The 24340-nt window shown below is 41.6% G+C and overlaps 3 protein-coding genes across 3 annotated transcripts; all 3 read right to left on the bottom strand.

Annotated features, from left to right (window-relative positions):
* Positions 1–450: 450 nt before the first annotated feature.
* On the bottom strand, positions 451–3128 carry LOC112222893 (CD83 antigen). The gene is made up of 5 exons (XM_024385748.2): positions 2937–3128; positions 2710–2846; positions 2323–2560; positions 2057–2157; positions 451–1919 (listed from the first exon to the last, which is right to left on the bottom strand). Exons 1-5 carry the CDS (start codon positions 2962–2964, stop codon positions 1767–1769), a joined length of 657 nt encoding a protein of 218 aa, XP_024241516.1. The 5' UTR covers positions 2965–3128; the 3' UTR covers positions 451–1766.
* A 4829-nt stretch (positions 3129–7957) lies between these two features.
* Positions 7958–19668, bottom strand: zgc:113232 (collagen alpha-1(I) chain). Its single transcript, XM_042304394.1, has 26 exons — positions 19648–19668; positions 17081–17165; positions 16700–16765; positions 16462–16595; positions 16217–16354; positions 15939–15992; positions 15786–15839; positions 15493–15546; positions 15147–15200; positions 14360–14413; positions 14019–14072; positions 13685–13738; positions 13498–13551; positions 13312–13356; positions 12932–12985; positions 12778–12831; positions 12534–12587; positions 12038–12109; positions 11903–11938; positions 11634–11678; positions 11481–11513; positions 10474–10620; positions 10150–10326; positions 9970–10060; positions 9739–9816; positions 7958–9532 (listed from the first exon to the last, which is right to left on the bottom strand). The coding sequence occupies exons 1-26, from the start codon at positions 19666–19668 to the stop codon at positions 9321–9323; spliced, it is 1974 nt and encodes a 657-aa protein (XP_042160328.1). The 3' UTR covers positions 7958–9320.
* Positions 19669–20891: 1223 nt separating this feature from the next.
* On the bottom strand, positions 20892–24333 carry LOC112222894 (U11/U12 small nuclear ribonucleoprotein 48 kDa protein). Its single transcript, XM_024385750.2, has 9 exons — positions 24051–24333; positions 23614–23727; positions 23278–23338; positions 23065–23145; positions 22213–22398; positions 21975–22096; positions 21776–21879; positions 21472–21651; positions 20892–21300 (listed from the first exon to the last, which is right to left on the bottom strand). The coding sequence occupies exons 1-9, from the start codon at positions 24192–24194 to the stop codon at positions 21240–21242; spliced, it is 1053 nt and encodes a 350-aa protein (XP_024241518.1). The 5' UTR covers positions 24195–24333; the 3' UTR covers positions 20892–21239.
* Positions 24334–24340: the final 7 nt, after the last annotated feature.

Genomic DNA, 24340 nt, shown 5'->3' with positions numbered 1-24340 from the left:
ATCTACTCTGTAATGTGTTATTGGTACAGAAATACATTTCTTGTTGAAGTTACAAGCTACACTTAGCCCTAGATCAGATGATAAGCTTTGAGACAAGTGATTACATGAATATGTTGATATCAAGCTTATTTTTATTGTGCAATAATGTATTGAGTGCTATGATCAGACAATTGTCATGAAAAAGGTCACTGTTATTGTATATGACCCATATCCATGCACTCCTCATGTCCAATCTGTCCTGTGATATGGTGACGCAATACATTTTTTTTAGTTATTCTATAGTATTAAATGTTTTTTAACTACATGGAATTTCATGTTTGTAAAGGATTCACATGTTCAATGTTTAGATCATATGGCTTAACCTGGCTTCCATTTTATGCTGTGTGATGTTACTTTGTAATGTGTTTGACGATGACAGAGACCTCACACAATTGTTTGTCACTCAAAAGATTATTAGCAGAGGTATTTATTTATTTAACTATTAAAACAGCTATCCAAAAAATATAATTGTGATCATCCCAATAATTGTGATCATCCGGGCTCAAAATTTGCACATTAGTCATTTACGTCACCTGTCAATGTTGTAAAGTCAAGGTACAGTATATAACTAAAATAAAACATGACAGAATGTGTCTTGTGAAATAGGTAGAGATTTGTTAAAAGCTATTTAGCACCTCGGACAGCATACATCAGATACAGTTAGTTACAAAATTATTTACAAGGCTTCATTGTCGATGTAGCCACAGAATTGCTGATCATGTTTAAAAAACAATACAAGTTAATTTTCTGCCAATTACTTTTCACCAAAGCCCACTTTCATTTTGCTTAGAGGAAACTACACATTGGTCATTTCCCAGTTCAAAGTCAATGTCGACTTCAATTCCTGGGTTGACTCAAATGTAAATGGGATTAACCCCCACGTTGCCATGGAGCAACACTCCAGAATGACCCCTCATCGTGGACCATTCCTGCACCCCTTCCTGAAGCTCCTTATTGAGGTTAGATCTTGGGGCTTAGATCGTGGGTCCCTTCAGCAGGCCCTGCTGCTTGCGCATCACAGGCGAGTGGATGCTGCAGACGAGCAATCATTGCTGGAGAACTGCTGTTCTAGCCTGATTTTGTACTGCTGTTTGGCTGCCTGAGTGAAAGGGTATAGGCTACAGTTTCATTTCTTTGAAAAGCCTACACATATTGGTTCTATAGTCCCGGCCAGAGTGTTGTCTGCCTCCATCTGCTCTAGAGGTGAACTCTTCTCCTGGAAAGTACAAGTATTGGGTTGTTAGTTTACCTGAAATGCACAAGGTCCTCTACTCTGACAATTAATCCAGAGATAAAAGGGTAAACTTAGTTTGTTTCTAGTAATCTCTCCTCCATCAGTCTTCTGACTTTATATGGCGTTTGACAACCAACTTTAAGGTGCATTACCACCACCAACTGGGCTGGAGTGTGGATCGCAGTTCATCTTTCAATCACCCATGTGGGTATATGCTCTGAAAAACCAATGAGGAGATGGGAGAAGCAGGACTTGCAGTGCATAAAGCGTCTATTTTAGCGCCTGGCTACGCAGGCGCTCGTTGATGCGCGCGAGCAGTTTGGATGAAATTGCTGAATAACAGATGTGTACATTTATTTTGCCACGCTCACAACGCAAGTGGTGTGGTCAGCATGATAGACTCGTTGCTCAGCTTCAAACGTGCCCTAGTCTTTCTCTGCATTTCCTCTTTATGTTCAAGTATACAATGAGCCCAAACTAGCAGAACAGGCTCTCACACACAGACATGTTTTATGGAACCCTGTCTAGACCAGTTTGGCCCCAGAGTGTAAATCAACATTAAATCTTTCTTCTCAAGGGGTGCATCTAGAAGTGGTTCTTGTGGATACTTCTTACTCCTTTGCAATAACATATTCCTTAGGATGACCTATGGTAAAAATGAGGATTATTGAGTCAATAACTAACATTTCAAAGAAAATGAAATACATGAAAAAAGAAACAAACATTTTATGGTTATCTGTTAAAAATAATAATAGAGGAACAGCTGACAGTGTTGTAACTCACATAGCTGATGGTGAATATCAGTAATGCCGCCACAATCCCCACAATGGAAAGAACTAGGATGGTATCCCTTTCTTCTGATTGGTCTGTGGACTCAAGGCAACCTGCAAAACAAGTATCCACAAATCCTTGAGCATCACTGGAAACATTTTTAAAGAATTTAGCAGCATAGATGAACTCTCTCTGGGTTCAATTTAAAACACTCACATACATTATACAGTAAGTCTACATACCAAAATAAGCACACAATGAGAGTAGAACACACGTACCTGTCACTCTGAGGTGAACCTGCCCCTCCTGGTTCTGCTCTCCTTCAGGTGCTGCCAGGAGACACTTGTACCTCCCGCTATCAACAGCCGTTACATTGCGCAGGAAGATATCAAAAGAATCATCAGCCAAAAGTTCCACTTCACGCTCCAGACCGGCGTACCATTGGGTGGTGCTTTTAGGTGATGATAGCCTCTTCATCAATAGACCAGACTCCTTATTAGAGGGCTCCTCACCCAGCTGGGAGAAGAGGGTTTGAGGTTACTGTATGCTCTTAACAGCTGGTCTGGGACCAGTGCTGTATGTTTTTGGCATATATTGCACTTGTACAGAATTTGGTCAGATGGTTCCTAACACAGTTTGTGCTATCACAATAATAGAAAGCTTACCTTGTACCACCTCACCGCCTGGTATTGGACCCCAGGCTTACATATTGCTTTACATTTCAGAATTGAGTCCTCTCCACAAACTGACTTCACCTCTTGTGTAGGCCTATCCTGTGTGAGGCCACCTTGCACAGAGGCAGCTTTAGACAAACACAAGGTAAATCATTATTTCAGGTGAGCCTGCCTCATTGGAATATCAAATTCATTGTTAAAAATAAATGACAACATACCTAATATGCAGACGAGTTGAAAAAGCATAATTGTAGTACACAGCAACGAAGATGACGATTTAGAACAGGAGGGTAGCAGTTTATATACTTTCCGAGAGAGAAGTTAAACTGGGATTTCCCCAACTGCGTCACATTCTGAAGTGCGCGTGCACTCCCTCCACCCACATGACCGATTGCGAATCTGCAGACATGAGACATGCTCACCACCGCTCTTTGCAAAATAAATGTACACACAATATACCCACATGGGTGATTGATAGATGGGTTGAGGTCCACACCGCCAGGTGGTGGTGGTAATGCACCTTAAAGGTGGTTGCCAACCGCCATATAAAGTCCAAAAATAAGAGATTCTTAGAAATGTACTAGGTTTACCGTTTCATCTGTAGATTAATTGTCAGAGTAGAGGATCTTATGCATTTCAGATATATTAACAACCCAATGTTTATATCCCAGGGTAAATTAGGTAGCTAAATTGGCATGTTTCAGGCGTTTTCCACGTGAGTGTCCTGATCAAGTCTGGTGTGGACGGACAAAATTAACACGTGCACATGGATGTACGAGCGCGCCGGCTCTGTCATCATGAGTCAGTGGAGATATGATGGCGATGCGTTGGCTCATTCTCCAGATGTGTTTGGGTATGTTTTTTCCAATGAATCTGGCGTTAAATTTAAGAGAAACCGGAATTTTAGTTACTGGGAGTCGTTGTTATTTCAGAACGTTAACTCAATACTTTATTTACCAGTTTATTAGTTGTAGCCTATATCATTGCATCATATCCTGATTTGTAGATGTCAATTAACGTGCTTGTAATGTATGGCCGTAACGTTAGTGTCGTGCCTATGATTTTCTTTCTGTTGAAGAAGGTGTTAAAATAGATAGAAATACAACATTACAATATAGGAAAAATATTAAGATAGGTCTACACTATATTAACCTTTGGACTGGTTTTTGCTACCTGAAAGTGAATGTTTGGGGTGGGGGAATTCCCAGTGAATTCCGCGATCAGACTTCCTCAATTAGATTTGGTTTATTCGTAACGTGTCGAGTGGGTCGTTGGAGTAATTATAGCTGTCTGTGTCAAATTAAATAACGTCTCTTATAGTGTATTAGGTATTTCAGTTAAAAGACAATCATGGAAATACACACTTCATTGACAAGTATGTGGGCACCTGCTCATCGAACACCTCATTTCAAAATCATGGCCATTAATATGGAGTTGGTCCCCCTGTTTCTGATAAGATGTTGGAACATTGCTGAGGGGACATGCTTACATTCAGTCACAAGAGCATTAGTGAGGTCAGGCACTGATGTTGGGGATTAGGAGTCTGCGTTCCAATTTATCCCTAAGGTGTTAGATGGGGTTGAGCTGCTCTGTGCAGGCCAGCAAAATTCTTCCACAACGATCTCAACAAACCATTTATTTATGGACCTCGCTTTGTGCACAGGGGCCTTGTCATGCTGAAACAGGAAAGAGCCTTCCCCAAACTGTTGCCACAAATTTGGAAGCCCAGAATTGTCTAGAATGATATTGTATTGTGTAGTGGTAAGATTTCCCTTCACTGGAACTAAGGAGCCATGCCCGAACCATGAAAAACAGCCCCAGACCATTATTCCTCCTCCACCAAACTTTACAGTTGGCACTATGCATTGGGGAAGGTAGCATTCTTTTGGCATCCACCAAACCCAGATTCTTCCGTTAGACTGCCAGATGGTGAAGTGTGATTCATCACTCGCGAGAACATGTTTCCACTGCTCCAGAGTCCAATGACGGCGAGCTTTACACCACTCCAGCCGACGCTTGGCATTGCGATCTTAGGCTTGTGTGTGGCTGCTCTGCCATTGATACCCATTTCATGAAGCGCCTGACGAAAAGTTATTGTGCTGACTTTGCTTCCAAAGGCAGTTTGGAACTCGGTAGTGAGTGTTGCAACTGAGGACAGATGATTTTTATGCACTACTGCTTCAGCACTCGGCTGTTCCATTCTGTGAGGTTTTGTGGCCTACCACTTTGCGGCTGAGCCATTGTTGCTCCTAGACGTTTCTAGTACTTACAGTTGAACGTGGCAGCTCTAGCAGGGCAGAAATTTGACAAACGGACTTGTTGGAATGGTGGCCTCCTATGACGGTGCCACATTGAACGTCACTGAGCTCTTCAGTCGGGCTATTCTACTGTCAGTGTTTTCCTATGGAGATTGCATGGCTATGTGCTCGATTTTATACACCTTTTTGCAACATGTGTGACTGAAATAGCCAAATCCACTAATTTGAAGGGGTGTCTCCATACTTTCGGCCGTGTAGTACAGTTCACTCCTGGTACATGGTGATATCATGTACTTTTTGACCAATAGTTTTTTTTGGCTTGTTTCTTCCATTATTCTGTTTTTTCCTTTAACCAATGTATGTTAAAATAAATAGCTTATATACAATAGTGAAAACAGATAAACAGTTCTACAATCCATCTCCCGATGGCATTGAGGAGTACACCACATCAGTCACTGGCTTCATCAATAAGTGCACCGACGACGTCGTCCCCACAGTGACTGTACGTACATACCTCAACTAGAAGCCATGGATTACAGGCAACATCCACACTGAGCTAAAGGGTATAGCTACTGCTTTCAAGGAGCAAGACTAACCCAGAAGCTTATAAGAAATCCCGCTATGCCCTCCGACAAACTGTCAAACAGGGAAAGTGTCAATACAGGACTAAGATGGAATTGTACTACACCGGCTCCGACGCTCGTCAGATGTGGCAGGGCTTGCAAACTATTAGACTACAAAGGGAAGCATAGCCGCGAGCTGCTCAGTGACCCGAGCCTACCAGTCAAGTTTAATAACTTCGATGCTCGCTTCGAGGCAAGTAACACTGAATGAAACATGCATGAGATCATCAGCTGTTCCGGACGACTGTGATCACGCTCTCCGTAGCCGATGTGAGTAATACCTTTTTAAAGTTGTGCACATTTTTCAGGAACTTATTTTTGCTCGTGAGAGCTAATTTCAAAACCATTGTTTTTATAATTTAAGCCATTCTGGAAAATGGATTTTAAAGCTTAGCTTTGGGGATCTAACGCAAGTTTTTAGGTCTCAGGAAAGGTCATCGCACTATTGTGACCACATCCATTAAACTGACACTAGTCAGTTTAGTATGCTGCATAATACAGTGGATTTAGGTTGAAATCATCCTTTCTTGATGTTAAGTGGATTCCCAATCCCACTCGTCCTTTTCTTTGTTCACTTTTCAGTTTCATTGTCCGCAGCCCCTGTAGAGGATAATCAAATTGCCTACATATGTCAGGAGGGTAATGTCACACTAGAAGCACCGTTTTAAAGAATTGGCTGTCAAATGTGAGGAGAGCTGGACCATTGACAAAGAGGTAAACTATTGCATATATGCTTATGACAAGTAGATACAATGTGAAGTCAGGCATTTTCTATTAGCATTATAATTTTTTCACATCTCACCATTGATAGTATCATCAACAGTATGCAGAGGGGCAGGGGCCATTTCAATTGAGACATGACGTGATAAGATATTTTTCTTTCTGCAGCCCATTGCCATTTATAAAAACGACAGGGGTAAAGTAAGGACAAAGGAATACATTCCTCCATGCAAGGATGTGTTCCTTGGAAAAGTCATCCTTAGTAAATGTGCCAATGTCACATTAACTATTGGTTGCACCAAGGTAGGTCAACTTTCTGAATTACAATTCACCTTCCTTTCCTCTGTTAGTGTCTGCAAAGTACCAACATAGTACAAACCTTTCTTTTTATTCACCCCTTCATTTTTTAGAAACAGGATGGGTTACATAAAGAGACCAGGATCCACTTCTTAGGTATGGTTTCCCCTGAAGTTATTGGTGTATTACACAACATATCTACCATTGATATAAATATTAAGCATTGTTGTCATCATCATTGCTCATATCACTCTTTTTGCTACTTGGGGACAAACGCTATCGCTGCCACCGCAAACGCTCAACTAGCTCATTATGGTAAATTATGCTTTTTTTAGACCATGCACTACATTTGGATTGTACTATTATCAAAATAAAATATACTTTACAGCTGCAGATGATCAATTTCTATAACTATCAGAACAAGTTTTGTTGCCACAGGGAAATTCTTGTTCTTTTAATTTTATTACAATGAGAGATTTTGAAATGAGTGTTAGACAATCAGCATTTTTCAAATAATGCAAGTAATTAATTTAACAACTATTTTCTTCTTTTTAAAATTGTAGGACTTTGGGCATTGATGATGCTTTTGATCTTTTTGATTGTACTTTAAATGTCTTCTGAAGGAAGCTAAAGCAACGGGACTCCAACGATGTTGGTCTCACCCAGATGACACCCCTTGACATCGATCCAGCTGATAAAGCACAGTTAGGCCCACTTTTTCAAAGTTAATCTACTATAAGCATGATGTAATTCATCTAAGGGACACAAATGACTTCTACAGCTTTTAGTTGTATGTTTTTGTCTCATTACTGTCTTCTACGCAACGTTACTTTCTTTCTTATGACCACCCATTTTAAACCTGTACAGAACATAGTAAAACTCAACCAAGTAAACTAGTATGATGGGTGAAGTTCACATCTTTTTACCTAAGAGAGGAAGAAAGCGTGTTGTGTTTTAAATGAAAATTCAACAGAACATTTCTCACTGCTGACCACTTACAATTAACTGCACTGTATCATCATGTAGGGTCATGTAGCCAGAGATATTTATTAAGCTATGTATTACCTAGTGAATATAAAATGCAAGTATGAATGTACAATTGGCTAGAAAAACATTGCCTTCTCTCCCTTGGACAATTTAAGGCACACAATGGTTATACTTCATCAAGATGCTTTGGAACCAGTGCCACATTTTAAGAATATATATTTTAAAGTAGTCTTATATAAGTACTCCTACTCACCCCTAGATCAGAGAATAAGCTTAGAGACGGGTGACTTGATTGATTTCACCAGAGATGTACTGTACAATAGTGTAAACACTTGGTAATAATAATTCTTCTTACCTCCAGTCCATAAAACCAAACACTTTTCTATGAACTGACAAGCATCATTTTACACACGAAGAGGAGCCCTTTTGAACACGAGCAGCATTAAACATTTTAACAAGGTTTATTTTCTTGTGTTCATTCATGTGTACTTTCGTAGCAGAGTTGTATACCATAATGTTTAGCATGCTTTTGATGAGAGATAATCACCCATTTTCATGCTCTGCTCATTTTCTAATCTGTCCTGTGATGTGGTGATGCATTAAAAAGAATTGAATGAAGATTGACAAAAATATCAATTAAGAGGTGATAGAGTTTAACATCCTGTTCATGTGAAAGTTATTTATGCAAAATAAATCATGTACATGAAAATCTATTTAAAAATCAAAATCGCCATCCAATGAATATAGTAAATATATTTAATCGACAGACATTTTGTGCTGTCCTACAAATCATTAGCCAGATTATTTAACTATAGAAATTCCAAATACAATATACTGTATAACACATTTCAATTTATTTTTAATATGAAATAATATCAAATAGTATGTTATTTTATATTGATCGATGTTATCTTGACTGTGAACATCTGTTAATGGGGGGGGGGGAATAAGTTATTTAGATTAACCCAAATATGAGATGACTGAAAGAGACCACACATTCTCAGAAACACGCTCAAACTGTGGCGACTAAAAAAGTGAGGACTCATCTTAAGAAAAAGTAAGACAGAATTTATCTAAAACAGTGATATTTCAGAACACACAGTACATGTACTTGCGATACTTTACAAAATTATTTACATCACTTTTTATTTTCAATGTATACCCATCATTGTTGATCATATCAAAAACAAAACCTGACTGGTAGCCAGAGACTCCTGCAAGTTTAATTTTCTGCCAATTTCTTTTAGCCAGTTTCTCAAGCCCCTTTACTTATGGTTTGCATGGAGGAAGACTTTCATTTTTTGTTTCTGCATAAAAAAAATCTATTTTGGCCTAACAAAAAAAGTATCAATTATGCCTAAACAGAGTTCATTTGGAGCCTTGCTTGGCTCAGATGAAATGCGTCAAGGCTGGTTTCATCTCTGTGCAGAGTCCAGCGTGTCCCACCAAACCCTTCCATCACTGGTGAGCCCCATTGAACAGTGCTCGGATTCATTACATTTCAATACCAGTCAATACAGGAATTGAATTAGGCATGAAATTCAAAAAGATCAATGCTGTACACATTGGTAATTTCCCAGTTCAAAACTCAATGTCAATTCCTGGTTTGGCTGAGATGTGAATGGAATTAACTTCAATGTTGCCATGGAGCGACCGTCCAGAGTGACCCCTCGTCGTGGACCATTCCTTCACCTTTTCCTGAAGCTCCTTGTTGGGGTTAAATCTTGGGGTTTAGATCGCGGGGTCCCTTCACTAGGCCCTGCTCCTTGCGCATCACAGGCGCGTGAATGCTGCAGTCCCGTGCCTCACAGAAGCCGGGCACTCCTGCGTTGCCTGCCATGCCAGGCTGGCCCAAAGCACCTGTGAAACCACGGGGCCCTCTGTGACCTGCCAAACCATTCTTTGGCTCTGCTGGGTGGCCTGGCAGCCCTGTGGGGAAATGTTTTTAACAATTGGAGGTGGCGTCTTAAAAGTTCACTTGAAAAGACTTCCTGCTAACATCAATGTTGAATAAAACCACACAATGCCTATTCCAGTGAATCTGGATGTGAGTTACAGATACTTTACAACAATTCTAAGACAAGCAATTTTGAGGTAGACCTGAGAGTTTCACACCAGTGGAAACAGTGTCCTACCTCTGAGGCCTTGATGCCCATCGTGTCCTGGCAGACCTTTACCAGGCTCACCGCCCTTTCCTTTCGAGCCTTTTGTTCCTGTGGAGTAGAACAGAGAGCTTAGGGGTGCACTCTGAAGCTATGCCACTACAAAGGAGCTCCACTAATTTTCACTTGAAATGAGCCTTACTGATCAGGGTTTAGTTTACCTGTAATCAAGTTTGGTTGAACTAAGACATTTGGATTACATACCTCTTTCACCCACTGTCCCCTTCTGACCATCTACTCCTGTGTCCCCTTGGATGCCCCTGCCTCCTTTGACTCCAGCTTTGCCCGCTTTACCCTGAGAGAGAGGTCAACAGAACTTATCATCGTTTGGAATAAAGGCTTTCCTTAGTAGATAGGGGTTGGTTTGGGGGCTGTGTGACTCACGGGTTTGCCTGATTCTCCAGTTGGTCCCCTGGTTCCGGGCGGCCCAATAAGTGTGCGGTTGTTGATGGGGCAGCCCTGGGAACACTTGACCCGGATGGAAGCTGCATACTGGGAGATCTGGGCTGTCACCACTCCTTTACACAGCTGCAATACCTGCTCATCTGTCAGCCCAGGGCCCTGAGGTCAAAAAGCTGGCAATCAATCAACCAAGCAAGTAATCAATCGATCAATCATTCAGTAAATGTTCTTGCTAAATATGTGTCAATGTAAAATAAGGGGGAAACCCTTCCTCCAGGCAGACTGGAGTTGGCTCCTGATACGCACAGGGGCACCTGGCACTCCTTTAGGTCCAGAGCCACCTTTGACGCCCAGGTCACCGCCTGGACCTGGCTCTCCTCTGGAGCCTGGGATGCCAGGGGGTCCATTTCGTCCAACAATGCCATCAGGGCCGATGATACCTCTCTCCCCTTGCTGCCATTCAGAGATGAGGGGAAGGAAGGAGAGAGACAGACAGAGGGGGGGACACTGTTCAGTCACTGAACACAAAAAGTCACGATTTAAACTCAATCTCAATACTTCTCCCTAATCAAATAATTTAATTCTCAATACTTTTACCTAATTAAAACAGTTCCTTTAGGATTTTATGACATAACAGGAACTCAACTCTCTACAGTATGGAGTATGTCTCCTTCTCTCTTTCTTTCTCTCTCTCGGAGGACCTGAGCCCTAGGACCTGAGCTCCAGGACTACCTGACATGATGACTCCTTGCTGTCCCCAGTCCACCTGGCCATGCTGCTGTTCCAGTTTCAACTGACCTGAGCCCTAGGACCATGCCCCAGGACTACCTGACATGATGACTCCTTGCTGTCCCCAGTCCACCTGGCCATGCTGCTGCTCCAGTTTCAACTTCCACCTGACTGTTCTGCCTTATTATTATTCGACCATGCTGGTCATTTATGAACATTTGAACATCTTGGCCATGTTCTGTTATAATCTCCACCCGGCACAGCCAGAAGAGGACTGGCCACCCCACATAGCCTGGTTCCTCTCTAGGTTTCTTCCTAGGTTTTGGCCTTTCTAGGGAGTTTTTCCTAGCCACCGTGCTTCTACACGTGCATTGCTTGCTGTTTGGGGTTTTAGGCTGGGTTTCTGTACAGCACTTTGAGATATCAGCTGATGTACGAAGGGCTATATAAATAAATTTGATTTGATTTGATTTGATGTGCTGTTGTGTCTGCTGTCATCTAGGAACAACCTATGGTTTTTATGTGACATAGAATGGGTTAGGGTGAAAAAAACCACATACTTTCACAGAATGGAGTATACAAACCTGTCCTTTGTCACCACGTGCTCCAAAACTTCCCTGTTTGGAAAGAGGAACGGAAAAATTTTTGGTAAGAAGAAAAACAGACCCACTACATCAATGGAAACAGGAAGTAGATAGATGAGAGTGACGTCGCCTCGGCCTTGTCATATGATTTACCTTGTCCTCTTTCTCTCCCTTCACACCAGTTCTTCCAACCCCACCCTGAGGAAGGAACAATCAGCACATGAGATAAGTCAGTAAGATGCCATGGCAATGATAGGACAGCTTATCAGTCACAAAGGAAAGACCCAAACATAAACAGTAGATGACCAATACACATCCACTTTCACTTACTGGTGTGTGTGTGTGTGTGTGTGTGCTTGATTAACTGTGAGAAATTGACTGGTAATTTAGCAGTGTGATGGGGAATGTAAATAAAAGGTTACCTTCTCACCATCAGGTCCTGTCTCCCCTTTGGCTCCCTAGAAACAACGTATTAAATTAACAATTGTATAAACACAAAAGTCAATGATGATAATTGTATTGGTAATGACAATGTTGGAGTAATGACATATACACACAGGCTGGGCCTGCAGGCCTTTAGGTCCTGGTTTCCCTGGAATTCCTGCATCTCCTCTCGCTCCTTGAGGCCCCTGTAATATGAAACACACACATAGGTAAACTGAATGAGAACCCTTGTTCAAAAAGAGGAATTTAGTTAAATTCCAATGACAGATAATTTTTAATTGTCTCAACTTATAGCAAGAGACACGGTACTCTTGCCACAACATCTCTGACAGTGTTTTTTTATAACTAAAACCATCTGTGTTTTTAACTGGCACTGAAACCTTTTCAGGGACTTTACCTTCCTTTTTTTGACTGTCAACAATATCACATGGGTCTGTCCACCCACACAAAACACTTAAGCAACATGGCATTTACATCTGATTAACAACACTGAGGGGACTTTACTGAGGAATGTGGAAGTGACAGTGTCTGTATTGTGATCTGTAGTCTACTGTGCACATGTGATTGAGATTAGAGCACCTCATATAGTGGTTATAAAGCCTGTCTTACCCCAGCTCCTACTCTCCCAGGAGGTCCCCTCACACCACGATCCCCGCTCGTGCCCTAGGAGGGAAGACTGGCCATTATTCACAAATTATTCATTTAAGTATTAAAAGTTCATATCCACTTTTAGTTTATTTAGTAAATATTTTCTTAAAACGGCATTGTTCGTTAAGTGCTTGTAAGTAAGCATTTCACGACCATTGTGATGATGTCATCCTGATACCCAGCATGCAATTATCCTCCACTTTACCTTTTGTCCAAACTCTCCAGGAAAGCCGATCACCCCAGGAACTCCAAGAGGACCCTGGAAAATAAACAGTAAATGTAGTTTGTTAGGAGAAATCCCATCAACAGATTCCTTATCTATTTATTACTAATTTAGTGGTTATCATACTGATACTCACATCCTCTCCAGGCTCCCCATCACTGCCTGGCATGCCCCCTGGGCCTTGGTCACCCTGAAAGAGAGAGATACAGAGAAAACAGAAAGTAGAAGAGAAGAGATTGCAAGGGAAACATACTACAGTATCAATCTAATCTCCCACGTGGAGAAGGTGCTATCGTTATGGCCAAAAGTGTTTAACAGCCACATGACTCACAAAATCAACAATAGCAAAACCTTCAGTGAAAATAACAGTATGCAGTTTAGGGAAAACACCCATGAACACACATACATCTTGGGGGAACCAGAGTAGTTTCTGTGAAGAGGAAGGGCCAATGACTTTTGAGAGCAACTAGAGTACTTTCTGTGAAAACAACATAACTCCTGTCCCCCTAAATATACCTTGTGACCGGTCTCTCCTCTGCCTCCCGGCTCTCCAGGATACCCCTATAAAACACAGAAAGAAAAAGCAAGTTAGGATTGGTCTCTCTCCATGTAGGGAATAGCATAGTCTTAGTAGATAAGGAGAAACAAGAGATCCAAATGGAGAGATGAATGGTGTGACGGATAGACAGACATCCATCTTACATTATAGCCCATCTCCCCATGGTCTCCTGAGAATCCAGGTGCTCCAATCTGACCCTGTGGAAGAGAACGGATGAGATGCAAGACATTTTAGACAGGAAATAGAAGTTATACGATTTGTTTTAAATAATGAGTTATTCAACCCTGGTTTAATTAACCATAGTCACAAAGCCAGGTTGAAAGGCATTACCTTTTCCCCGTCTGTTCCCTCAGGACCCTGTTTCCCTTCTGCTCCAGTTGATCCCTGAGAAGGTCGGGAAAAAAATATGTCTCAACATGGCCAGAACAAATTACAATCATTTGTATGCTGTTTATATGTTAAATGGAAATGATCGCATCACATAGCCTGTTTGAGCATTTCACGTCACAAAGCCTTAGTATTGCTTCTAGTGAGAGCTGTGTAAGGAGCTGAGTGAAGAATTGATTTGAGCATGTTGAGAATGTGCTGAGTTGTGGTAGCAACACTGAGCGGTGGCAACTGTTGTGAGTGGACGGTGTTGAGCTGTGGGAGCCACCATGTTTACCTTGATACCTCCAGTTCCATCAGGCCCACCAGGCCCTGCCTCACCAATTGGACCCTAGAAAAAGACAAAGAACTAAACACATGAGTAGGGCCAGACTGAAACATGCTGGAGATTTAGCATCACATTTCCTTACACTCATTTGAGGAATAACTTTATTTTACGCTACAGAAATGACCAGGTAGTGCATTTCCTTAGAAAATCCAACAGTAATTGGTAATTACATGATAATAACCTATGTATTGTTTCTTTGTTTCTGTGAGATTAATTGAAATAAAATCCCTGCTATCAAACCAAATATGGTTACCTACAAAACATAACAGCTACATTGTGTCAATACTCACAGTCTCACCCGTTACCCCCACTCCTCCGCGTGGCCCCTCCATACCGATGTCACCCTGTTGAGGATAAGGAACACACTCAGGCATAGACAGCTTCAAATTGTCAATGAAGATTTTTTTGGTGTAATTAGCGAATACTTGTGATGGCATAATGGTATTCTATGATGCCATGCTGGTACTCTGTGATGTCTCTGTGGAACAGTGGGGGTTGATAATGTCATACCTTTTTGCTGGTTTTGGGGTCTACCTTTATAGATGCGGTAAAGGAGTCAATGAAACGCAGACCGTTCCATTGACCATATCTGTGGTGTCTTTCAGTACAACTCGGAAACTCAGAACCTCTGAGTTAAAATGTACCTACGTTTTTTGCGTAGAGCTTCCTGCTGGTCAATTCTGATCATTTCCAAGTGGAAAACTCTGGCCCCATCTTTCTACAATACCTTTTTAAGAGTTTCTGAGTTCCGAGTTGTCTTGACCGTGGCAATATGGGTTTTCTGTAATGTCACACTGGTTCCCTGTGATGTCATACTGGTCCTATGTGATGTCATATTGGTTCTCAGTGGTACAGCAGGGGTTTTATGTGATGTCATGCTGTTTCTTGTAGGTTTAAACTTTAGACGAACATTATGGTGGCTTGGGCTGTTATTAGTGAACATTCAAATAAGATTTTGTAAAGGGTCACACTGTTTTTGATATGGGGTTATAATGGCTTTTTAGGTAAAGAGTGATTTTGTTTGATGTGATACATATTTTGTAGGATGCCGGACTGGTTTAGAGGAAGGGTCTTTACCTTCAGTCCTAGCACCCCTGTCTCACCTGGATCTCCAGGAAGACCAGGCAAGCCCTGTAGGAGAGAGAAAGAATGAGAGACAAGGTGCAAAAGAATGGAATAAAATATAGACCAAGAGAGAAAATGAGAAAGAGCTATCCTAGTTGATGGAGCTCAGCCGTTCACCTCAACGACACAACATAGCCACTCTCCAGTTCTGAATAATAAAGAGATCGCCATCTACTGGCCATAATCAATATAGAAAAACGTTACATTGCTTGTGCCATGTTGCAGAATTTAGACCAGAGCAAAACCATGAAAGAGAGATACATTACATCTGTGATATCCTTTGGACGCCTATTATTACCTGGGCTCCAGAGAAACCAGAGGCACCGCCCTCCCCATCAGGCCCGGAGTCACCCTGTAGAGAAGGCAAAGGTCAATACAGCTGTTGAGTCAAGTTCAAGGGTAATGTTGATGCCATACTTTTTAAGTTACAAACATTCTTCCCAGGGAGATACTGTTTCTCTTTTGAGGTTGTGGCAAGCCTGTTTGCAGTGGGGTTGGGCAACCTGGGTTCAAGCCTCGCTTAGGGAGATGCTATAGTGTCTAAGGCTGATTTGGGTGAGGTCTTTTATTTGACTTTTTTCACTTCCTCACCTCAGGCCCTGTGTCTCCTCCTCTTCCTAGAACTCCTTTGAATCCTTTGTACCCCTGAACACAACACACAAGAACAATATCAACAGCATTACTCCAATAAGGATATGAGCACTATGAATTTGATTTAGTGACTATACAGTGATTAACACTCACCTCCCGTCCCTGAGCCCCAGGGAAGCCATCTTTACCTTGCAGTCCTCTGGCTCCCTAGATGGACAGACAGATAGACAGACAGATATTTTGTTTAGTCCAGAAAACAGAAGGATACCACAGGATGGTGGTGGATGGGGTGAGTTACCCCCATACAACGCAAATCACTTAAGGACCCAGTGAATGCTATATAAATGCCATTTAATCAGTATTAATCAGCAAAGTAAATGGATGTTTGCTGTTTATAAGGTTCTAACATTACATTTGCACCTTCGTCCTACCTTGGGCCCTGCAAATCCAGCGAACCCTGGCTCTCCAGGCTCACAGTTACAGTCTGTTGGCCCCTCCTCCCCCAGAGAAGCCTCCCCACCACCAGGGGCCTGGAGCGACTCTTCGTAGGGCTCCTGCTCGTATGGTACCTGCAGTTATAACATGATATCAACTTACATGACAGAACACAATGTTACATGACATGCCATTACTAAACATTACACATAACATACTTTCCCCCTTGACTTCCCCTCACCTGTGTGGTGGTGGTGTAGGGGTAGGAGTCCTCTGTGATCATGCTCACACTGGTGGGGGCTGGTGCATAGGGGTCATATCCAGATGAGGGTTGCTGCTCCTCATAGCTGTGAGTGGGCTCCGGTGGGTATTCCTCTGCCAGCGAGGAATGGGGAGCGGTGGAGGGGTTTAAGTGAGGGAAACATTTGCATTCTGGCTTTTGACTAGAAGGAGGGACTTTGCTATGTTGTAGTTATTACCTGGCTGTGGGTATCCTGAATGCTCATAGTTGTCGACCAATGAGCCCTCATAGGTGTGTTCCTCACCTAATATGACACAAAACAATAATTAAACAAGCCTGAAACCTTCCCAGTAAAATGATAGTCTGTTTACAAAACAAAATAGCCTGTTATTAGATAGATAAACCAATGTAATGTTTGTAAGCAAATATCAAAAATGTTTCATTGTGGTGGCATGAGAATATAGGTCTATAACATTTTTAACCGCAATCTAGGTCAACTGAAATAAAATCAAGATATAGCCTACTGTTTTAGCTTACCTCTAGAAATGTGGATAATTAGCTAACATCAAACAGTAGCTATGCAAGGCTAATGGCTAACAGTGCACGTCAGGCAGCTCACCTGAGTGGTAACCAGAGTACTCGTCCTGAGCGTGGGAGGGGAGGATGCACAATAGGAACACGAGCAGCGGAGAGATAACCAAAACCTGTAGAAAAGGCGGGAAAACAAAGCGAGGTTAAAACGACCATTTAGGCTGTAGCCTATTTCTTCGCCGCTATAAAGATAACAGAAGGTAAAGGTTGGAAGTCCTACCTTTGTTGGAAGATGGAAGACCTCTCAGCTCAAAATGAATAGCCTACAGGCGCTCTTATTTCGTTACACTTTTAACTCCTTAAATAACTGTTTTGAGGACGAAAAATTAGGTGACTGTAGACGTCTAGGCTAATAAATGAAGGCTAATGGATCACTAAGAACATTTTATACCCAATAACCCTTTTAAAATGTCAGATATATCTCCCTCTGGTGGTGGTTACGCACATTATAACAACTCATTAAACGCAAGCCTGTTTTCTTGTCTTGGCATTCCAGACATGTATTAATTGCCCACTTGTAGGCTATGTAACACTTGTAGGCTATGAATAATATTCAACATTTATATGGTCTATATTTGACTAATTCCTTGACAAACATCAGATTTCATATCAATCATAATATGACATCTGCAAGATCATAGGTCTGTAGTTATATATCATATAGGCCTGCAGTAAGCCTAGGCTACAGTTGGAGTAGGCTAAATGACTACATTTAGGCCTGCCAATAAGGCCTATGATTAATCTGCTAAATAAGAAAAATGCTAACTTTATTTTCATAAAACTGTATATACTGTATGACAAGCAGCAAGAGTGTATATCCTACTTCAAAATGAATTCACAAAAAGCAACAATTTGTGGAGTTGTTGCTTGGGGTTGTTGAAATAAAAATTGGGCTGCAAGGTGGCATATTAGACCATCACTAGAAAAGGCTATATGTTATTAGGGGAGATGACCAAAGATGGTCTGTGGTTGGGTAGTTTTCCGGAATATTTGTTAAAAGACACGCTGGACATGTCACGAAGCAAACATTTCTGGTATTGAGGCATATGGCTAAATCATGTCCAAAAATAGAGTCGCTTCTTCTTGTTTTCCAGAAAGAAAATGGGCCAATAAACTGAAGTCACTTCCTTGGATTAACAGCAGCCTATTGGATGTCACATGACATGAGACATGTGGGAGGAAATTCTGCAGGTATCAGCCATCCAGGTGATAGGGTTGTATTATGCTCTGTAGATTTAGGCAAGAGCTCATCTGCGCCTTGAACAAGATAGAGATGAGAAATACAGGCTCAAAACGCTCTTTGTTAAGGTAAAACCACAAGGTGAGCCACAGCAGTTCTCAGGCCCTTCTCACATTCCAGGGCACTTTCTCTGTACTAAAAGGCGCTCTTCATCCCACTCCTCTGAGAAGGTAAAAGGCCTTTTCTCTGTTTGCTGTGATGTCAAGCAGCCGTCTGTCCACCATGAGTCCACCACTTTTCATCCATGCCATTTCCAGCTTTTTATTCAAAACTCCAGAGGACATCAATAAAACACATGTGCAGTAGTCTATAATGGACTTAAATCAATTATTAAAAGACTAGGAATAAGAGCACCTGATCAATAAATTAATGTCAGTGTATACATGACAAATGGTGCTCAATGATAACGCAGATAATTGAGTATATCTGTTGAAATAAACCAATTGATTTGGAGTATTCCATACATTACCTGGGCAAGTACCCAGAATGTAGAGTTGACCCCATACGTCTGCCTGGTGGTGTAAATCAGTGATCCCCACCGACCTCCAGGCCCCCTGGGACACTGAGGTGCAGTGTGGGATATAGACTGCTCACCTCCACTAACCCTAATCCTTCCATTTGAACAGTTAGTAGTCATGAAAAAGCTATTCATCGAATAGTAATACACTATCCACAAAGAATTGCTGCAAAGAAATAAGAAATGTAACTGCTTCCATCTGTACCCAGAGTGTAAAATGAGATCCTGGACTTCTTGATTGATGCATATTTGATATTGTTCATTTATATTTAGCTACCGTTAACAAAGAAAAAACATACATTTACCCAAATTTTCAAACAACAAAATCACCTCTCAAAGTTGTAAAGTGCAATGTTTCAAGCCTTGTCGGTTGACTTGCTGTTGTGTGTAGTGGAGTGCTCTCTAAGATAAAGTCAAATCGGCACATTCCTGAGAAACGTACAGACTATAAAGTAATTACCCTTAATTCAGAGGGAACTCAAACACTGTTAGGGGCTGCATGTGAACCACTAGGCTAATCATCCTGAAAATAGGTCACATAGTATTTAAACGCCAATGTATATTTAGGTTTCTTTATGCTCACAACCCACCAGCTAAATCAGTCCATGTCAAATACACTCTCACACAGTACCAAAAATAAACCCTCATTACCGCATCATTACACAACCAATAGTTAGATTAGGTTCCTCAATCCAGCATCACTGAGTACACCACCTGCGGACCAGAGAACCTAGGCCCAAGAACCACACTATTGGACCAAATACAGCATTCACATCCAGAATCTGGCGTAGCAACATCTCAGAAACCTTGTTAGACCATGCCTGCTCTGCTTGCTTACCTTCACCCTGGGGGCTCCCATGGTGCTGGTTCTGTCTGTCTGGTTCTGTATAATCCACTGAGACCCTCACTCAACGTATCAGATAGTCCACAGGTTTTTTTTAAATAAAGACAGAAAAGTCCAGTTTATTTCCTCCCTGAACTGTACTCCTTACAGCATTCTCGCTCCCCACTCACAGCACTGGTCCCCCTTCCTCTCTCTCTCTCCCTTGCTCTCCCTCTCTCAGGGATCCATAAGGTTCTCAGGCAGCCACGGGCTCGGCTCCCTCTTCTCCTCGACAGGGTGAGAAATACCTGAGTCTAACCCTAACCCCAAATACAAACAGGGGCAGAGACCCAGACAGAAGAGAGTGATGAGAGAGTAAGGAGAAAATGATAAATACAGAATTAGAGGGAGGGTTTAAAACAGATGAGACCTAGTGCAGGGTCCATTTTGTTGTGACCATTTCAGTATACTGACACAGTTGTGCAGGTCGTGAATACCCCAATAACTAAAAACATTCAAAAGTTGACATTTGGAGCTGTTCAAGTAGTACAGTTAAGGTTAAGGTCAATTCTATAGTCATTCAGTCAAAAATAATCTATTGACATTCTGATTATGAATTGAATACCCATTTAAAGTAACGGTTTAACAGGTGATCAACCTCAGTACCAATTGAATAGTGTTGTGACAGATATTGAAAAGTATTTTTATCCCATCATTAAAGGCTACAGATGCACATTGACCCCAGGCCTGACCTTTTGACCTGCTGGCAAAAGTGTGCCAACTATGGACACTCCTGTCCAACATTCAATACAATACACACTGAGAAAGGCACAAACTGCCCTGAGGGGTCTCAACCAATAGGGTTGGCCTGGGAGGGGCCATTTACACCTAAATGATTACATTAATATACGTATCTGATAGAAATGTGTAGATATTTCTGACCATTTCTAGTCGCAACATGGAAAGACAGACAATTGTTTATGCAGAGTTCTTGTTAAAAAAGGAAGTAATCCATGAATTCTAAAGTAATTGTGGCTTTACAACAGAAGTCATTTTTGTGAGAATGAAAGGTAACCTTACTGAAGTAAGATTTTTATCTGAATACTTCTAAATAAGGGCCATCACACAAAAGCTTTTACACAGATTATGACCATGATCATTAAAGTACACATATGAAGCTTCTATTCAAAGTTCCAACACAATGCTGTTTTCACTTTAAACATCAAACCGTTTTTTTGGAAGTGAGTCAAATACAGGGGTAATTATGAATGTACAACAGAATTCTGAGAATCGTGTTGTAACAGTTTATTTACATTCTGTAATCTAATACAACAGGCATTTAATAACCTCTCTAGTTTAAGACAGTTGTTTAAAGCTACACTGGTGCTTTAAAATATCATCATTAGATTACATCAAAGAAAGATTTGTCTGTGAGTCAAACTACAATTTCTACACACGCATACCACTTAATATGAAGCCATGAATTGGGCACTTAGTATGAAGGCGTACATTCTAAGTGGTACGCTATTATGATCATTGGATCGTAGCTTTGGTTGGCTCCTTGACCTAATCTCTGGTTTTCCAAGCCAAAGTACTAAACTTGAAAATCACTTCTCTTCCTTTTTCTTCTTTCGATCATGAGGTCTCTCATCTGGCGAGCAGGAATCCCTGTGAATGTCCACACACATTCAATTCATCAAACATGTTTACAGCCAAAGCATTCATCAACCACTAAATGTCTGCAACCAGCCTTGATAGTGACTTCATACAATTAAACACTGTCAGATTTGAATGCATGAGACAATTGATATTCAGTCAATCCACTACTCTCTGATTCACCTCTTTCTCTTCTTCTTGCGCTCCTTCTCTCGGCTGCGCCCCTGGCCCTGCTCTGGGCTGGGGTCTTTTCTGCGCTCTTCACTGCGGTGGCGTTTGTGGTGGGAGACGTGTCCATCCCTGGAGCTGGCGTGAGATTGGCGGGACTCTATGGAGGCAGACCGCCTGTCCTCAGAACTTCTCCTGAGAAATAAACGGGTCAGGGGAGTCTGTTTTTATTTTTTACATGCTCCTTAAATAAGTATTACAGTACTAACTGGATTTTGTATGAGCTATCATGTAGGTAAGAAGACAATGGTTGGATTACCTGTGAGGGCCGTGTTTGGACTCTCTAACCTCTTCCTTCCTCTCCTCCTCTTTCCACTGACTGGACAGTTCAACAGAGTGGACATTAATCACATCCCGAATCACCTGCAGGATTGATGAAAAAAATATCCAGATATAACACACATCAAAGTAAAGTACATCCATTAACATTCTATTGAAACAGTCACACCCCCACACACCTCAGTGTAGGACTTCTTGGTGTTATGGACGTTCTTGGCTCTGTAAGACTGCCGCCGTCTCTTGTAGTCCCTCATCTCAGCCATCAGCTCCAGGTGAGACTTGTGCTCGTTCTGATCGTTACCTAAAGAACAGAAATGAACACAACAGACTCACTGGAATGGATTTAGAGGAGCAATTCATAAGAAAAGTGGCTTAAACCACACTACTGATCTCAATAGTTCATGTTTATAGGCCTACCCTTTTTGAGCTTGGCCACCAAATCAACATAAAGGTCCTCGTTGTTGGTTGCAACAGCTTGATTCTTCTGTTTGATGCCCTCCCTTGTCACGTGATCAAAAAGAGCCAATCGGTCTGCCACTGTAAGGTCACAGATAGCTCGCTTCTGGTTCTGAGGAACTTCTGTAGGGTCTGTGGAGTATTCACCTGCAGCACAATGAAAAGGGCTTTACACACACTCACATCCTACAACAGTATCACACAGAGTAGAGAGTCATGAGAAGTCATTCATTCAAAAGCTTTTCAGAACACATTGATTACATTGAGATGATCACTCACACCTTCAGTATGAAAGGGTTAAAAAAAGAGGCATTTCCCCAACACTTACAGGGAAAATGTGTGTGTGAAGCACCGCCAACAGAGGCAGCATGTTTGAAAGGATATGGCATTAAAAGGATACTGCACGTAATCAGTAAGCCTGAACGAGGGAAGAACCTCCTGTAATTACTCACCCCTGTCACTGAAAACAAAACACAGAACATGTACAGATGACAAATTCAAAGAAACTATATCAAAAACAAACAAAAAACACAGCCACCATATTCAGCAGTGTTTATAATGAATTAATGCATGTTAATTGAGACCTTTTTAGATATGGGCAAGGCACTGAAGACCTACGAGCTTGGTAAAAAAAAAAATCTAAACATTGGTTGCTCTTTGGTGAAATGACCGTTAATTGCTTCTCCAGAATAAAAGCATAAATATTTTGTGGGGCATGTCTACCACAGAGTCAAACTAATGCTGATGGCCATGAATACAAGCATAGGGTTTTATCAGTGACCTAACACTAATGTAAGGGTGTAAAGATCTTACTTTGGCTGTACAGTCCCTCTGTCCTAATTGGTGGTGCACTTGCTCTTGCTTGAAGAATCACCTGTTGCTGTGTGTGTTTGTCTAGAGGTGAGGCAAAACACAAAGAAAGATGTGAGACAAGCAGTGGGCTTCCCCAACCCAGGGTCAGTCCATGGAATTTTGACTACTACATTAAGTTGAGATTCACTTTGCAGTGGAATAGTGGACACTCACCCATTGTGAAGCTGGTAATGCTGGCATTCTCATAACACAGAGAGGGGTCATACATCTCAGCCTTGGAAAAGGAGTTTACTTTTTATAAAAGCTTTTAAAGAACATAACAGATAAGGTTGTTGAATAATTAGGGTGGAGAGTTTTTCCTGATCATTTGACCTCACCACTTTGGTCCGCTCTAGTTATAGGGTCCAGTTTTTCTAGGTCTGGCCCCATGGTCAGGAAAAACTCCTTACCCTAATGACAAGCTACACCAAAAAGTGTTGATGGCTCAGTTGATATTTCAGTTGAGTATGTGTGTGTGTATGTGTATGTGATACTGTATAGCTCTTTAACCTGTTCCTCATGGGAGTATCCAATCTGGCTGAGTTGGCAGGTGGCTTTGTGTCTCCCCATGCTCCTGCTTGGCACTCTGTGGCTCGGGTCATAGGGGCACATCTCCATCAGCTCCTGTGGAAGGTCATTTACAAGATATAATCTCATCTCTACTTGTTGTAGCATGCATGTCATGTATACAGAGACTTAATGAATCACACATCATCTAGGGTTTTCCCATTTATTTGGAGGTCTCCTATCTAGCTAGCTACACATACACAACAGATGGTGCACATTTTGTAATATGGATATATGGATATTAGCTCAGGTAACGTTATGAAAACATTGATTATGGGGTGAACTAGTCCTATAAAGAACGCCGTAGTTTCAGGGCTAGGAGAACCACCCATCGTATCTGAGCAGTTCAATGAATATAGCTAACTAGCTTCCTGACCTACCTGAACTGGGCCGTTATCCTGGTCCTGTCTCCATCCCAGCGTCTCTAACAGCTCATTCAGTTGTCTCTGGCAGTTCTCGGTGAACTCCGTCAACTCTTCCAAACTTCGCAGATGAGCCTGGTGATTTTCTGGTGAGTCGCACATGTCGTAGTCAGGTAAAATCTCAATTGTGTTTACATTAAAAGGGGATACCTTACGTTTTACTAGTTAATGTCCAACCCATATTTGATACGCAGATTTTCGAACGTTGTTCAGCACCACTGTCGCATTTTAAAAACGTAGGCTGTGTG

This window comes from Oncorhynchus tshawytscha, linkage group LG23 (genome assembly GCF_018296145.1).
Source record: "Oncorhynchus tshawytscha isolate Ot180627B linkage group LG23, Otsh_v2.0, whole genome shotgun sequence".
Classification (NCBI taxonomy): Eukaryota; Metazoa; Chordata; class Actinopteri; order Salmoniformes; family Salmonidae; genus Oncorhynchus; species Oncorhynchus tshawytscha.
Note: the sequence above shows the minus strand (reverse complement) of the source record. Positions and strands in the feature narration are given on the sequence as shown.

Coding starts and splice junctions, on each gene's coding strand:
- LOC112222893 (XM_024385748.2), bottom strand. CDS start 2,964: ATGCTTTTTCAACTCGTCTGCATATTAG. Junction 2,847..2,936: donor TCAACTCGTCTGCATATTAG/GTATGTTGTCAT, acceptor GTTTGTCTAAAG/CTGCCTCTGTGCAAGGTGGC. Junction 1,920..2,056: donor TGATATTCACCATCAGCTAT/GTGAGTTACAAC, acceptor TTTTTACCATAG/GTCATCCTAAGGAATATGTT.
- zgc:113232 (XM_042304394.1), bottom strand. CDS start 19,668: ATGGGAGCCCCCAGGGTGAAG. Junction 17,166..19,647: donor TGGGAGCCCCCAGGGTGAAG/GTAAGCAAGCAG, acceptor CCTTTTCTACAG/GTTTTGGTTATCTCTCCGCT. Junction 14,414..15,146: donor CAGGGGTGCTAGGACTGAAG/GTAAAGACCCTT, acceptor TATCCTCAACAG/GGTGACATCGGTATGGAGGG.
- LOC112222894 (XM_024385750.2), bottom strand. CDS start 24,194: ATGTGCGACTCACCAGAAAATCACCAGGCTCATCTGCGAAGTTTGGAA. Junction 23,728..24,050: donor AGGATAACGGCCCAGTTCAG/GTAGGTCAGGAA, acceptor GACCTTCCACAG/GAGCTGATGGAGATGTGCCC. Junction 22,399..23,064: donor AGAGGGACTGTACAGCCAAA/GTAAGATCTTTA, acceptor ATTGTGCTGCAG/GTGAATACTCCACAGACCCT.